Here is a 16,243-nt window from a genome sequence, read left to right on the forward strand (position 1 = left end):
GAGACTTCTGAATCCTGATCACTCTGTGGATCAGGTCCTCGGCATACGGAACGCTGGTGCACGCTGGGAAACAATCTGCACTCAGCCCCCGGGGATATGTGCACAGCCCCCGGGCTCAACAGAGGACACAGGAGTCATAGCCTCACATGCCTTGGCGTTGTCAGTTCTGGCTGCATCAATTAGCCATTAAAAAGAAACATAAACCTCTGTGCAGGCATTACAGTGAATGCACACCCAGAATCTTTTTGCATAATCTTTTTGCAACAAGGCATGAACGCACGTTCACTTTTACAACGGACGCCAGGGCCCAGTCTCTGCCTACAGGGCTTCTTTTGAGCAGGAACGCACAGGGATGCAGTTCCGGCTGGTTTGGTGTTAGGGGGTGTGGCCTAATATGCAGATAAATTCCTGCTGGGCTTTTTCTACAAAAAAAGCCCTGGCTGACTATATCTGTGGTTTCAATCACACATTCAGCTACCTGTGTGGGTAGTAAAGCATGAAAATGACTCAGTGCATGCATAAAGAAAACTCAAGTGAACGTTGTACATAGACTTGTACATATGTTGTAGATACACAAATTCACTTCCGAACAGAGCTACAGAAAACTAGTACGGCAGAGCGGAATGGTGGAGATTTCCGGGCCACCATTCCTACTCCATGGAAATCACTTCCCGCTTCACTGGGGGCGGTTTTCTCCCTAAAGGCCTTTGAGAGCCAGCTGAAAACTTTAAAAAGGGGTTCTGGAATAAAAAAAGATATAACCCTTCCCTGGTACTTTTAAATATTTTAGTAACTGCCAGTTGTCATTCGTTTTGCACTTATTTGGGGCAGCTTTTTAAAAGTTTTGTAAGCCACTCTGAGTACTTTAACTACAAAGGAAAACAGAAAGGGAAGCACCCTTTCCCACAATGCTGAGTTTTTGATGCATAGTAAAATTTTAAAACATGGAACAGGCAAACAACGTTTAATTCTGATCATAGCCGGAGGTTGTACCATCTAAATGGCCTGTGCTTTTATGGCTTGTTTTAAATATTAGTAATGTTGATATTGATTAGTTTTACGATTTTTGTTGGCCTTTCAACCTTCTGAGGTGCCTCACAGAGGTCTCTGAAGAAGTGGCATATAGATATTCTGGATAAAATAGCTCAAGGACAGTTTTCTCAGGTGTTTGTGTAAACTTGGATATGGAAAAACCTGTAACTTTCAAGTCCAGCAACACCTTGAAGACCAATAAGATTTCGAGAGTCAAAGCTGTCTTTTTGCGGAGACCTTTGACTTTGGGGTTCTTTGGCTCGGGGAAACATTGACTGACACGATAGAGGTTTACAACATTATGCACGGGACACAGAAGGTAGAGAAAGACATATTTTTCTCCCTTTCTCACAACACAAGGATTTGTGGACACTCAACAAAATTGCTGAACGGATAAAAGGAAGTACTTCTTCACCCAAAGGGTGATTAACACATGGAATTCACTGCCACAGGAGGTGGCGGCAGCTACAAGTATAGAAAGCTTCATGAGGGGATTGGGTGAACATCTGGAGCAGAGGTCCATCAGTGGCTATTAGCCACAAGGTATAGATGGTACTCTCCGCCTGGGGCAGTGATGCTCTGTATTCTTGGTGCTGGGGCGGGGCAGCAGTGGGAGAGCTTCTAGTGTTCTGGCCCCACTGGTGGACCTCCTGATGACACCTGGTTTTTTTGGCCACTGTGTGACACAGAGTGTTGGGCTGGATGGGCCACTGGCCCGATCCAACATGGCTTCTCTTATGTTCTTATGAATCCTCTGGAAATCTGGTTAATTTTTAAGGTGTTGCAAGACATGAATCTTGCTCTTTTACCGCAGCCCAACATGGCTACACACGTGAAACAATCTTCTACATTCCGGGATTAGGCAGAACAAAGCCTTGGAAGGGGGAAGATAACTGATTCTCCATCCCCATTTTCAGGCAAACAGTATGCCTCAAACTATTTGAAAAGGTACAGCGACAGCAAGCTTAATCAAGAGTGCTGTGAGGTCTGTTTACATTAAGCTTTTGCATCCAAACTGGACATGATGGGCAAACAGCTCCCGCCCCGCCATGGCTGTTTCAACTTGCAAAAACAGTGTGAGAGGGAAGGAAGACCCTCCTCCACCTGTGCTGTGTGAATTAGGCCCCAGCTAGGGCTGGCAGCCTCACACTTTTACAATTGAGCTCCAGCTGGCAGAGATCAGCTCCCCTGCAGAAAATGGCTGCTATGAAAGGGGGACTCTCTGGCGTTATCCCATGCTAAGGCCCCTCTCCAAACCCCGCCCCCTCCTGGCTCCACCCCCAAAGTCTCCTGGTATTTTTCAACGCAGACCTGGCAACCCTATCAGTTCCTCTGGAGGAAAGGGCTACTTTGGAGGGTGGATTCTATGGTATTGTACCCTACTGAGGCCCCTCCCCTCTCCAAACCCCGCCCCCTCGTGGCTCCACCCCCAAAGTCTCCTGGTATTTTCTAACATAGACTTGGCAACCCTATCAGTTCCTCTGGAGGAAATGGCTACTTTGGTAGATTCTATGGCACTGTGCCATACTGAGGCCCCTCCCCTCCACAAACCCTACCCCCTCCAGGAAATCTCCAAGTATTTCCCAGCCTAGAGCTGACAACCCAAGCACACTTCAGAACGTTAGGCCCCCAGTGTCACACCTGACTGTAAGAAGAACATGGATTTGTGGCAACTCTGATCTAACTTGTTTTAGACATCATGCCCAGTTTGGGCCTTATCTACAAGACCAGGCTTGTGGCCCACTAGATTTAAACCAAACCAAACCTACCATACCAAACCTCTAATGGCAGAACAGTTGCAAATGAGAATACACCGAATATATAAAAAAATTTAAACATTGGAGATAAAATCAAGAAGAAACTGAGATTACAAATGCATTCATACATGGTCAGATTTAAATGTAAGAACGACAGCCAAAAATTTTGCCACAGCCTTGTTAACCTCCCACTCGATACCATTCAGTAAATAATGACAGGGTGGCAGAATATACAGATCTGAGGGCAAAACCAAACTTAAAGATGATAGCGAGCAAAGCTGTTAGTTCTTAGAGGGCCCAGATTGGTGTCCTCCGGCACTGCAGGAAGGCAATGGCCATTTTCACGGAGTTTCACCTTCCTGCATCACAGCATAAACAAGAAAGACACATGAGTGGAGATGCTGGGATGTAATGATGGGTCTAAGAGTGAAAGGGCCAGGGCCTTTTTTGTAGCAGGAACTCCTTTGCATATTAAGCCACACACCCCTGATGTAGCCAATCCTCCAAGAGCTTACAGGGCTCTTCGTACAGGGCCTACTGTAAGCTCCAGGAGGATTGGCTACATCAGGGACGTGTGGCTCAATATGCAAAGGAGTTCCTGCTACAAAAAAAGCCTTGCAAAGCATGACACTCTCGTGATTCCTGAAACGGCTTTTAAATTCAGCGCCTTCCTGCGCCACAGATCTCAAAGCACTTGCGATAATACAACGCAGGTGGTAGATGCAGGTGGGCAGCTGTCTAGTCTTTGCATATGTCAAAACATCTTCATTGAGTTGTATGCTAATTTGCTGCTCACCTATGTAGAAGCATCTGCCTATATATAAGCAGATGCCTCTACATATATAGGCAGATACAGGGCTCTTTTTGTAGCAGGAGCTCCTTCGCATATTAGGCCACACACCCCTGATATAGCCAATCTTCCAAGAGCTTACAGGGCTCTTCTTACAGGGCCTACTGTAAGCTCCAGGAGGATTGGCTACATCAGGGGTGTGTACCCTAATATGCAAGGGAGTCCCTGCTACCAAAAAAAAAGCCCTGCAAAGGGCCAAAGAAAAAAACTCACTTCCAGGAAAAGTTGCCTTAAAAAGAAAAGAAAAAGGACAGTACGAAACTGGCAATTTTGCTTCAGCATAGTGAGCTTACCTCGTCTCTTAACTGGAAATGCACAAGGGAGACCAAAGTTTTACAGGCTATGTGAGACATCAGTTTATCCGGGGTGCGTAACAAGAAAATCTGCAACATGCGGGAAGAGAGGGGGGAAATTTCAGACGAGCGTTACCAACAAACCATCTGACTCTTAAAGTACTGATGCTTTAAAAAAAAAAACTTACTAATTTTGGGTCAATGCTTGCTTCTTTCACAAGAGTTCTAACAATGTCAAGATAAGTCATTTTCATTCCAGCTTCCATCCGCGGGTTCCGCGCTTTGGTTATCACCATCTCCATCAAGGTGAGCTGAAGCAGAGTTATTTCCCGCGGTCGGTTCACGTTCTCAGTCGCATCAGGTTCAGTATTTATCTCATGGGATAGAGAAGCCAGAGCCGAAGAGTCCCCACTGCGTGGAGCCTCAGAAGACGACAGGCATTTCTCTGTAGGAGACTCGTTGGTTTCTGTTGACAAATGTTGGGACGCAATGAGAGGATCGAGAAGAGCTGCGTAACTGCGACTATCTTTTGCCAATGGGCGACCCTTCAGTAGCTCATCATACATCTGCTGTAGGAAATGAAAGAGCTTCCCCATTGTGGGGAAATTCAGTACGTTCAAGAATTCTTTATGGTTTCATGATGTGTGGCTCTGGCCACTTCTCAGGTGAATGATGTTATCCATTAAAAGAGAAGCATTAGAACTGTGTACAGGGTTTTCTTCCTGCTTAACATACCTGGACAGGGGAAAAGACATTGTATACGCTCAGCATCATGAACGTTTTAAAGTAGTAAGAATCCCAAACAATTCAGACTAGAAGGAAAAGGTCCCCTGTGCAAGCACCAGCCGTTTCCGACTCTGGGGTGACGTTGCTTTCACAATGTTTTCACGGCAGACTTTTTACGGGGTGGTTTCCCATTACCTTCCCCAGTCATCTACACTTTCCCCCCAGGAGGCTGGGTACTCATTTTACTAACCTCGGAAGGATGGAAGGCTGAGTCAACCTCGAGCCGGTTACCTGAAAACCCAGCTTCCGCCGGAGATCGAACTCAGGTCGTGAGCAGAGCTTAGAACTGTAGTACTGCAGCTTTAACACTCTGCACCACGGGGCTCAGAAAGGAACACCCTATTTAGCTTTTGACAAAACATATTCATTCCCAGGGCTTTTTTTTTGTAGCGGGAACTCCTTTGCATATTAGGCCACACACCCCTGATGTAGCCAATCCTCTTGGAGCTTACGGTAGGCTCTGTACTAAGAGCCCTGTAAGCTCTTGGACAGCTATGGCGAACCTAGGCAGTATAATAAAAAGTAGAGACATCAGCCTGCCAACAAAAGTCCGTACAGTCAAAGTGATGGTATTCCCAGTAGTAATGTATGGCTGTGAGTGTTGGACCATAAGGAAGGCTGAGCACAGAAGACTAGATGCTTTCGAGCTGTGGTGCTGGAGAAGACTCTTGAGAGTCCCTTGGACTGCAAGAAGATCAAATCAGTCAGTCCCAAGGGAAATCAACCCTGACTGTTCCCTGGAAGCTCAGATGCTGAAGCTCAAATACTTTGGCCATCAAATAAGAAGGGAGCACTCACTGGAGAAGACCCTGATGCTGGGAAAGACAGAAGGCAAAAGAAGAAGGGGACAGCAAAAGATGAGATGGCTGGACAGCATTACTGATATAACTAACACAATTTTGAGCAGATGTAGGAGGATGGTGGAAGACTGAAGGGTCTGGCGTAACTTGGTCCATCGACTGTGCGACTGAACAAGAACAAGCTCTTGGAGGCTTGGCTACATCAGGGGGTGTGGCCTAATATGCAAAGGAGCTCCCACTCCAAAAAAAGGCCTGTCCATTACTATGTTCATGAACGCACCCACACCCATGCCAGCCTAAATAATCAAATTACACTTAGGAAGAATACATTGCAGCTGAAAGAATAAACAAATATTTTGGTTATTAATTAGCGAAATTTCACCTTCCTACTACGTCAATTTGGTGTAGTGGTTGAGTGCGGACTCTTATCTGGTAGAACCGAGTTTGATTCCCCACTCTTCCACTTGCAGCTGCTGGAATGGCCTTGGGTCAGCCATTGCTCTGGCAGGAGTTGCCTTTGAAAGGGCAGCTTCTGGGAGAGCTCTCTCAGTCCCACCCACCTCACAGGGCATCTTTTGTGGGGGAAGAAGGTAAAGGAGATTGTAAGCCACTCTGATTCAGAAAGAAGGGCGGGGTATAAACTGCAGTCGTCTTCTTCTCGGAGAATGTCTAGGCGCAAAAAAAAGAGTTGAAAATTCAAAGTTGCACCCTTTCCTAAGAGCTTGTTTAGCAGCGCCCAGTGCTGGGAAGCCACGGAGGAAAGGGGGCTGCTAGGATTGAACAATGGAGAGTATTAAAGAAAGGGGGGGTGTCATATGAATCCCCCACACAAAAGTTCTAAGCTAAAGCTTAAGAGAGAAAAGTTATAAATCAGTCTGTCCCCTGCAAGCTAGCTTTCTGCTTGCAGGGACCTGCAGTAGTGCAGTCTGTTGTACCAGCTCAGGACTCTACCATATAATTCAAGTGTGGCCAAACTGTGACTTGGGAGCCACTTGTAGCTCTTTTACACAATTGGTGTGGCTCTTGAAGCTCCCACTGCCCTGTTGGTTGGGCTTGGAGAAAGCATTTGTCTCTTTAAATGCATTCTCTAAGCCTAGCCAGCTGGCAGCTTGGAGAATGCATTTAAAGCTTTCTTTCCATCCATCCCTCCCTCCATTTATTTTCCTTCCTTCCTTCCTTCCTCCCTCCCTCCATTCCTTGTCTTGTGGCCCTCAAACATCTGACATTCAGGTCTTGTGGCTCTCAAACATCTGATGCTTATTCTAGGCGGCTCTTACATTAAGCAAGTTTGTCCCACCCCTGATATAATTCCTGCTCAGTCCAGAGCAGGGGTGGCAAAACTGTGGCTCAGGCGCCACATGTGGCTGTTTCACACATAGTGTGGCTCTCAAAGCTCCCACTGCCCCATAAGGCAGCTTGGAGAAGGCATTTGTCTCTTGAAATCACTTCTCCAAGTCAAGCCAGCCAGCAACTTGGAGAATGCATTTAAAGTTAAAGTTGTTTTCTTCCTACCTCTCTCTCCCTCAGCCTCCCCCCCCCTCAATCTATTTTCCTTCCTTCCTCCCTCCCTCCTCTCTAATATTTATTTATTTATTTTATCGGATTTACATCCCACCCTCCCCTGAGAGCCAATTTGGTGTAGTGGTTAAGTGCGTGGACTCTTATCTGGGAGAATTGGGTTTGATTCCCCACTCCTCCACTTGCACCTGCTGGAATGGCCTTGCGTCAGCCATAGCTCTGGCAGGAGTTGCCCTTGAAAGGGCAGCTGCTGTGAGAGCCCTCTCAGTCCCACCCACCTCCCAGGGCATCTGTTGTGGGGGGAGAAGATATAGGAGATTGTAAACCGCTCTGAGTCTCTGTTTCAGAGAGAAGGCAGGGTATATATCTGCAATTCTTCTTTTCCTCAGGGAGGCTAACAACAGCAAATAAACCACATAAAACAATAAAAACAGATTACACAATAAAATGAACCAGTACAGTTTACAATCTTTAAAACCAATGAAACAGATTGAAAGTGATGGACGCAGCGGTATCGCTTCACCTCTGTAGTGAAAGCTTAAATGAAACAAATTCCTGATGTTCATATCTTGAGGCTTAATCACATAATAATTGATTAAGCAGGTACAGCATACATGATACTTCTTTCTGAAACTGAGGCTTCAGTTCCTTTAGTTATAGGTTCGGGCAGGGGTGGCCAAACTGGCTTGGGAGCTATAATGCAGCTCTTTCACAAGTATTGTGTGTCTCTTGAAGCTCCATCCACCCCAATGACCAGCTTGGAGAAGGCATTTCTCTCTTTAAATCATTTCTTCAGGCCAAGCAAGCCAGCAGCTTGGAGAATACATTTAACTTAAGGTTGCTTTCTTTCCACCTCTCTCTCCCCCATCAATTTGGCTCCTTCCTTCCTTCCTTCCTTCCTTCAACATCTGATGTTCATATCTTGCGGCTCTCAGATATCTGTTGTTTATTCTATGTGACTCTTAAGTTAAGCAAGTCCGGCCACCCCTGGTCCAGAGCCTCTGAAACTCCACCTCAAAACCCACTCAGTTCCCAGCAGCATCAACCCCACGCGTCGCTAGGCAACCAGACCTCGCCTCGCGGCCTGCAGCATCCCTGCGACGAGCATCCCCCTTGCCATCAGCCCCCCTCCCCTCTTCTGTCGCAAACTCCTCACCCGAGCTTTACGGCAGCGAGGAAGGAGGCGGCTCTCCGCCTCCCGACTGATTGAGATGCCTTGACGGGCCATAGAGATGGTACCTGCATAGAGCGGCACTCTCTCCGCCTAGACTTCCGGCGAGACGGGGAGCAAAGAGATAAGGCTACGGTAACGGCGACTCCAATCTCAGCTTCCGGTATTGAATTGAAAGCTGTGGACGCGGAGTGGTATCGCTTCATCTCTGTAGTGAAAGCTTAAATGAAACAAACATGCATAAATAACACGACTCGATTTCATTTGATAGAGATTTCATTTTATATAGATTGTAAATACGTACACATGCTATGTGTGTGTATTGTTTTTACTCGCACGCACAGATATATATACCTGTCTAACTAACGGTACACACGCTACAATTATAGGTCGATGCCACAATTAGATCTTGTGAAATATTAGAGCTTGTTAAAATATATGTTGAGCTAAGTCTATACATCTAGAATTTAAATTAATAATAAAAACATTCAACATATATATTCAACAATATATTATAACAATAGTTGTATATAATGTAATATTTATAATATCAATAGCATTCTATTATTAAATGCTAATATTATGACAATCTTTATATTCTATGTAGTCTTTTAGGAAGAAGATAAGGCTGCACCTACTTCTATTAGGGATCCCCCCCCCCAATTCTTTATTTTTCAGGTTTTCAGGAACAACAATAATGATAATAATGAGCGGGGGGCGGGAAATAAATGCAAAGCAAATTTTAAAATATTCACAAGATATCAAGCATGCAAGATCACAGTTGATGAAGGCATAACAGGACTACCATGTAAATTGGCTATTGCAATAATGGAGTACAGAACAATGAGTTTGATAAGAAGTTTTGTAACAGCAATATGTAAAGAAGGGAATCGCCATACAATCATATTACAGACAGAAACCTTTTAACATTTAGGTGAAATTTCGCAAAAAGCGTTGCGGGTTAAATATTCAAGGAAAGGACACCAACGGAACGAAAGTGATGCTATACAAATCTCTTACACGCGGCCGATTGGCCACCGGAAGTGCTCATCTGCCCCACGACGAGCCTGAGCCCCTTTGGGCGAGGCGCAGCCGGCCGAGACAGAGGCGAAGCCGAGAGGAGAGTGGGCGGAGCTTTCGAGTCTCCCCCTCCCCCTTTCTCCCCGCACCGTCCAATCGGGAGAGCCGGTGAGTTGCGGCGCGAGGGCGTGCAGGGGGAGGGGGCTCGAGGCGAGCGCGGCCGCGGATTGGCCGAGCGCCGGGGTCAGCCCCTGCCTGGTGACCCCGGAGTGAGGAGGCTCCTCTTCAGTCAGTCAGTCAGTGCAAAGTGTCGTCCAGCCTCCCCCTCTTTCCCTTCCCCGCCGTGGCTGCGGCTCCCTCCCTCCCCCCTTCTTCCTCCCTGACAAGCGGGAGTGGAGCGGCTGAGGCGAGGCGGCGGGGCTGGGCAGGGCCCTGAGGAGAGGCGGAAAGACGGACAGGTAACGGCCGCCGGGGGAGGAGGGGCTTAGGCGACCCCTCCCCCACAGCAGGACCAGCGGGGGGGGGGAGGGGGAAGCCACTGCTGCGGGGGGGGGGCATCCCAAGACACGGATTCTGGTGGGACCCAGGCTGAGAGAGGGAGGGAGGGGGCTTCAGTATGGGATGCTGGGGGGGGGGGGTAGAAGTGACCGAAGTAATCACTTTTTCCCGATTTTTTTTTTAAATCAGACTATTTTTATCAGCTTAAATAACTTACACTGTTCCCTCCAAGCCAGGGTTGTAAAACATGCAGGCTGAATCAGCTACCCTGAGCCCGAAGGGGTGACTGTCATCCACTTCCTTCTCCCTCTCTCTTGCTTCCTTCTGCAATAACAGTTTGCTTTGCAAGGCTCGCTCAATCACGCACGAGCTACAGAACAAAACCTCTGTTTTCTCCATTGGCTGAGGCTCCTTCCTTGGGGTGGAAGTGGGGGGGGAGACAGCTTTCTTTGCCAGGTTTTCTCAATCCCACAGCAAAGCTACTGAGCCAAGCCTCTCTTCTTTCTGTTGACTGAGGCCCCTCGCTAGGGGGGGGGGGGGGAAGCAGAGCTTGCTTTGCCAGGCTCTCTCAATTGCACAGCAGACCTACCGAGCCAAGCCTATTGGTTAAGGCTTCTCCCCCTCCTGGTCCCCTGGGGAAGGAAGGAAAGAGCCGGAGCTTCCTTTGCCCAATTGCCTGGATCCCATGGGACAGATACAAAGAAAGCACCTTTAAGACCAATGAGTGCTAACGTCTTAAGCCTGTTCTAAGTTCTTTTAAAAATATATTTTCCTTCCTTAGAGGTTTTGCTCTGTAGCTCCTGTGCAGTTGAGCAAGCCTTGCAAAGCAAGCTGTTATGCAGAAGGAAGCAAGAAAGAGGGAGAAGGAAGCAGATGACACCCAGTTGCTCAGCGGCCTGATTCGGCCCCCGGGCCGCATGTTTGACACCCTTTTCCAAGATTGTACTCATCTCTTTATTCAGGAGTAAACTGTTCTGCTTTCATTGCTACATGCTAACTAGTAAGTTGTGTTGTATGGTGTCATCATTATGGCAGTTTCGTGGACCTTCAACAGATGAAAGCTTCTGCTGCTGTTAAGTCTTTCAGTTTGCCCATTGCTTGTTGTCTTGAACTGCAACAGACTCCTTCCCCTGGGATTCTTTGATGTTTTCTGATATTTTAATCTAGATACTGGATTCTGCCAGGTTGATCCGCTTTCCGATCTAGTTAGTACTCAGATGAGAGACCACCAAAGAAACCAAGGGTTGCTATGCAGAGGCAGGCAATGGCAAACCACCTCTACTCATCTCTTGCCTTGAAAACCCTACCAGTTGGTTGTGACCTGTCAGCCACATATGTGACAACCATAAGAGCCAAAGGAGATCACAGCAAAAAAAAAAAAAAGAAGACAGTTCTGTGTAAGGGGGCAGAGATACTAGTGATAGGTTTGTAGTAAAATAATTGTGGCACCTTAATGACTAATATGTTTCAGCATGAGGTTTTGTGGATTTGAGCCATTGTTGCAGCAACAAAAATGGAAGTCTTGTGGTGTTTCAAAGACTAACAAAAATTTATACCAGCATAAGCTGGGAGACCAGACAGTCCACTTCTTAGTCATCTGAAGCAGCCTCTAGTTCATCAATGCTGTTAGGAGAATAAAATATTGTTAGTCTTTTAAAGATAACTACTCTGACTGGGAGAGGGGGTGTGGACATGACTCATTTTAGGGAAGTGGATGAGATAGAACTTGGGGTGGAAGATGGGAAAAGGAGTGAGGTTGGCTCATTCTGGGAGTCTGGAATGTTTTAATGGGGATGGATAGCGGGGTGGACAGGGTGCTATTTAGCCACTCCCCAGTCTTCCCCTTGAGTCTGGATGTGGGGCAGTTAAGCAGAGTCCCATTAAAATAAACACCTGGTTGGGGAGAAGAGAGGGAAAAACAAGTTTTTTGTAAGAGAAAAATACGGAGTTAGATTAGGAAGTAATCTGTTGGTTGGCCTGAGTAGATCTGGGGTGTGAGGAGAGGTTGCGAGGGGTGGGGGGGAGATGTGTGCTCTCCCTCATTGATTCCTTCCTATCACAAAACTCTTAGAAAGGAGCGAGTATTGAAGAAAACCTATTTTCAAATGGGAGGAGGATTCCACTCGATCTGCCTTTATTTTGTTTCTGCCATCAATATATTTATTTATTTATTATATTGTATTTGTATCCCGTCTTCCCCTGGCGGGCTCAAGGCGGCTCACAACAATTAAAACAGCATCAAATGAACTGTTACGATAAAATCACAATAAGTTACTCAAACGTTTCAAACGTATACAGTTTTAATCCCTAGATGGCATTATTATTGATTCTTGATTAGCGCTGTTACTGTGATGTTATTGGATGTTATTGAGCGCCTTACATTTCTCTTTGGGTCGGGTTAAGATATTAAAGCTGTGGGGTGGTGAAGTACTAGACACCTCTGTTAAGATGTTAAAGGCCTGTTTAAACAGTTCTATCTTGCAGGCCCTGCGGAATTGTAGCAAGTCCTGCAGGGCCCTGGTGTTTTCAGGGAGAGCATGATTGTAGTGCTCTCTGAGGCTCATGTAGGGAAAGGCGGTCCCAAGGTAGACAGGTCCCAGGTCATATAGGGCTTTAAAGGTCATAACCAGCACCTTGAAGCGAGTTCGGAATGCCACTGGCAACCAGTGCAACGTCTCCAGCACAGGTTGAATGCAATAGGAGTGCTGTCCAGCAAAGGGGAGCAAATGCAGCCCAAAGTTTTACGGCTGTAGCTGAAAAGGGATGAGGTGTGTCTGTGTGCAGGTGTTCCCATCATCCCTTTCAGATTCTGCCACTCTGGAATGAGCAATCCTGACCTTGTCGTCATGCTGTCATTTCTCCACTAGAGAATGAGCCTTCCTGAACCATTTTATCACATTCTCATGTGGACAATGAAAGGACACCCACACCCTACTATGTGCTGTGCAGTGAGTTCCTCCCACCTCCTCTGTCTTTGCTGTGCTGAAAAAGAAGCTGTTGTCCAGATTCCTGATATTTCTGTTTTCTCTTCTGTACGCTCTATTTTATTTCCTCTAATCTCCTGTGTGACGGTTGTCCTTCCCCATCTTTAATATCAGCTGTACAGTTTGTATTTCTGAGTTATGTGAGACTCCCTCCAGTTTTCCCTTTTCATTTTGTCCTCATTATCTTAGTCCCCATGTTGTCAAACTTTACATCCCAAATTCTTTCTTCCTATCAGATTTTTTTTTTCGGGGGGGGGGGCTGAAATAAAAAAAAATCTCATAGATTTTAGTAGCAGATGTAGTGATTGAGCTCTATCTTTGATTGCTTCCTTTCCACTCCTTTTACTGTGCAAATATATCCTTAGCACCTGTAAAGTATCTCAGACAATACTTCAGATTCTGACTTGGATTCAGCAAAGCACAAGCAGAAATGTAAACATTTTTTGTACAAGGCCTAGCGCTTCCCTCCCTATATATTATAGTGCCCCAAAATATGTTGTGCAAGCAGGGTCACAATAAGTTTGATCGCGCAAGCAGCTACTGTAGTCTTTTTCTTGCATTTCTACTTGTAGAAAAGTGCTGTAGTGCAAGCAGGAATTTTGTGCAGGATACAACCCTCAAATTCAGCAGGCGCTCACAGGAGCACAGCTGCTGAACCTTTTTGAGGGTTCCCCCTCTTCGTCCCCACCTACCTTGTCCATTGAATAGTAGGTGCAGCCAGCCAGCCACCAGGGGCTTTGCCATGCCCCCAACAGCCCTCATTAACCCCTGGAGAAGCCCACACCACCCTTTCTCCACTTCTTATGTGATTTTGGGCAGCGGGTGGCTTGCTGGCCTTTTGTCGGGGGGGGGGGAGCCCCAGGCGAGCGAGGCCTGCTTGAGTTGGCTGGATCTCTAGCCAGCCCAAGCAGCCCTCGCTCACCTGGGGCTCGCATGGTTGCTTTTGGCTGGGGGGGGCATATGCTAATGAGTTATGCTAATGAGCTCTGCCACTTATTTTTCTACAACATGACCCCGATTGAACTCCTTCCCCATCAAGTTCTTGAAAGTCTGCTGGGGAAGGCAGAGCAAACTCCTGCAGAATTTCGTATGCAATTGCATAGGAGTTTATGAAGCATTAGAGGAAAGAGCACCAAGGAGCTCGACATCTAAATATAGGAGGTGGGCAAGGAAGCCGACAAAGAAAGAATGAAGCTAGGTCAAGGCTACTGATCAGAAGTTTGAGGTTTGTTCCTTTCAATGAGAGTTTCTGGAAGGAAGGATGGATAGAAGTGTTATACTGGCTGAGCATAATCACTCACTGTCAAAGTCATCTTAAAAATAAAACAATTAATAGCTGTTTTCAAGACAGCAGGGCGGATGGCCACAGGGTGCCTGAAGGCAGGACATAGTTTCAGGAACCAATGCAATCTTGGGGGGGGGGGGGCGGTATGCACACACCATCAAGTCACTTCCATCTTAAGGAGGCCCTATGAATTAATGGACAGCGTTCTTGATGTAACTAACATGAATTTGAGCAGACTTTGGAGGATGGTGGAAGACAGGAGGGCCTGGCATGGCTTTGTCGCAAAGAGTCAGACTCAACTGTGCGACTGAACAACAACAAATGAATTAAGAACATAAGAGAAGCCATGTTGGATTAGGCCAATGGCCCATCCAGTCCAACACACTGTGGCTAATAGTCACTGATGGACCTCTGCTCCATATTTTTATCTAAACCCCTCTTGAAGCTGGCTATGCTTGTAGCCGCCACCACCTCCTGTGGCAGTGAATTCCACATGTTAATCACCCTTTGGGTGAAGAAGTACCTCCTTTTATCCGTTCTAACCCGACTGCTCAGCAATTTCATTGAATGTGCACGAGTTCTTGTATTGTGAGAAAGGGAGAAAAGTACCTCTTTCTCTTCCTTCTCCATCCCATGCATAATCTTGTAAACCCCTATCATGTCACCCTGCAGTCGACGTTTCTCCAAGCTAAAGAGCCTCAAGCGTTTTAACCTTTCTTCATAGAGAAAGTGTTCCAAACCTTTAATCATTCTAGTTGCCCTTTTCTGTACTTTTTCCAATGCTATAATATCCTTTTTGAGGTGCGGTGACCAGAATTGCACACAGTATTCCAAATGAGACCGCACCATCGATTTATACAGGGGCATTATGATACTGGCTGATTTGTTTTCAATTCCCTTCCTAATAATTCCCAGCATGGCGTTGGCCTTTTTTATTGCAATCGCACACTGTCTTGACATTTTCAGTGAGCTATCTACCACGACCCCAAGATCTCTCTCTTGATTAGTCTCTGTCAGTTCACACCCCATCAACTTGTATTTGTAGCTGGGATTCTTGGCCCCAATGTGCATTACTTTGCACTTGGCCACATTGAACCTCATCTGCCACGTTGACGCCCACTCACCCAGCCTCAACAGATCCCTTTGGAGTTCCTCACAATCCTCTCTGGTTCTTACCACCCTGAACAATTTAGTGTCATCTGCAAACTTGGCCACTTCACTTCCTACTCTCAACTCCAAATCATTTATGAACAAGTTAAAGAGCATGGGACCCAGTACTGAGCCCTGCCGCACTCCACTGCTTACCATCCTCCACTGCGAAGACTGCCCATTTATACTCACTCTCTGCTTCCTATTAATTAGCCAGTTTTTGATCCACACGAGGACCTGTCCTTTTACTCCATGACTCTCAAGCTTACTAAGGAGCCTTTTGATGAGGAACAATATCTATCGGGTCTCCTTTGTCTACATGTTTGTTCACCCCCTCAAAGAAATGTAACAGGTTAGTGAGGCAAGATCTTCCCTTACAGAACCTATGCTGAGACTTCCTCAGTAACTCATGTTCATCAATGTCCCTACTCATTCTGTCCTTGATAATGGTTTCTACCAACTTTCCTGGTATTGAAGTCAGACTGACTGGCCTGTAGTTACCCGGATCTCCTCTGGAACCCTTTTTAAAGATGGGGGTGACATTTGCTACCTTCCAGTCCTCAGGAACGGAGGCAGATTTCAATGAAAGATTACTTATTTTGTCAAAAGATCCACGAGTTCAACTTTGAGTTCTTTCAGAACTCTCGGATGTATGCCATCCGGACCTGGTGACTTATTGGTTTTTAATTCGTCCATCCGTTGTAGGACCTCCTCTCTTGTGACCTCAATCTGACTCAGGTCTTTCAACGCCCCTTCCAATAGAAGTGGTTCTGGAGCAGGCAAACACTTCTCATCTTCCACAGTGAAGACGGAGGCAAAAAATGCATTCAGCTGCTCAGCCATTTCCCTATCCTCCTTCAGTAATCCTTTGACCCCTGGGTCATCCAAGGGCCCCACTGCCTCCCTGGCTGGTTTCCTCCTAATATATTTGAAGAAATTTTTATTAATGACCTTGACTTGAGTGGCTCAGACTTGGCCAGTTTTGGCAGATGTCAGAAGCTAAGCAAAGTTGCCCATGATTAACACTAGGATGGGAGACCACCAAGGAGGCCCAGGGTTGCTACTCAGAGGAGAGAATGGCAACATTTCTGTTCATGTCT

At 46.5% G+C, this 16,243-nt stretch overlaps 2 protein-coding genes across 2 annotated transcripts in view; one reads left to right on the forward strand and one right to left on the reverse strand.

The window, feature by feature from the left end:
• The window catches only part of LINS1 (lines homolog 1), a 159,830-nt gene extending 151,581 nt beyond the window's left edge, over positions 1–8,249 (reverse strand). Inside the window, exons 1-3 of the mRNA XM_060260293.1 lie at positions 8,193–8,249; positions 4,121–4,667; positions 3,933–4,022 (exon numbers count right to left, since the gene is read on the reverse strand). Of these exons, the coding sequence (XP_060116276.1) occupies positions 3,933–4,022; positions 4,121–4,528 (498 nt within the window). The 5' untranslated portion in view covers positions 4,529–4,667; positions 8,193–8,249. The remainder of the gene's footprint in view (positions 1–3,932; positions 4,023–4,120; positions 4,668–8,192) is intronic.
• Positions 8,250–9,482: 1,233 nt separating this feature from the next.
• The window catches only part of ASB7 (ankyrin repeat and SOCS box containing 7), a 44,802-nt gene continuing 38,041 nt past the window's right edge, over positions 9,483–16,243 (forward strand). Inside the window, exon 1 of the mRNA XM_060259811.1 lies at positions 9,483–9,685. The gene's annotated coding sequence lies outside the window, so the exon portion shown is untranslated. The remainder of the gene's footprint in view (positions 9,686–16,243) is intronic.

Source organism: Heteronotia binoei, chromosome 19, assembly GCF_032191835.1.
Source record: "Heteronotia binoei isolate CCM8104 ecotype False Entrance Well chromosome 19, APGP_CSIRO_Hbin_v1, whole genome shotgun sequence".
Taxonomy (NCBI): Eukaryota; Metazoa; Chordata; class Lepidosauria; order Squamata; family Gekkonidae; genus Heteronotia; species Heteronotia binoei.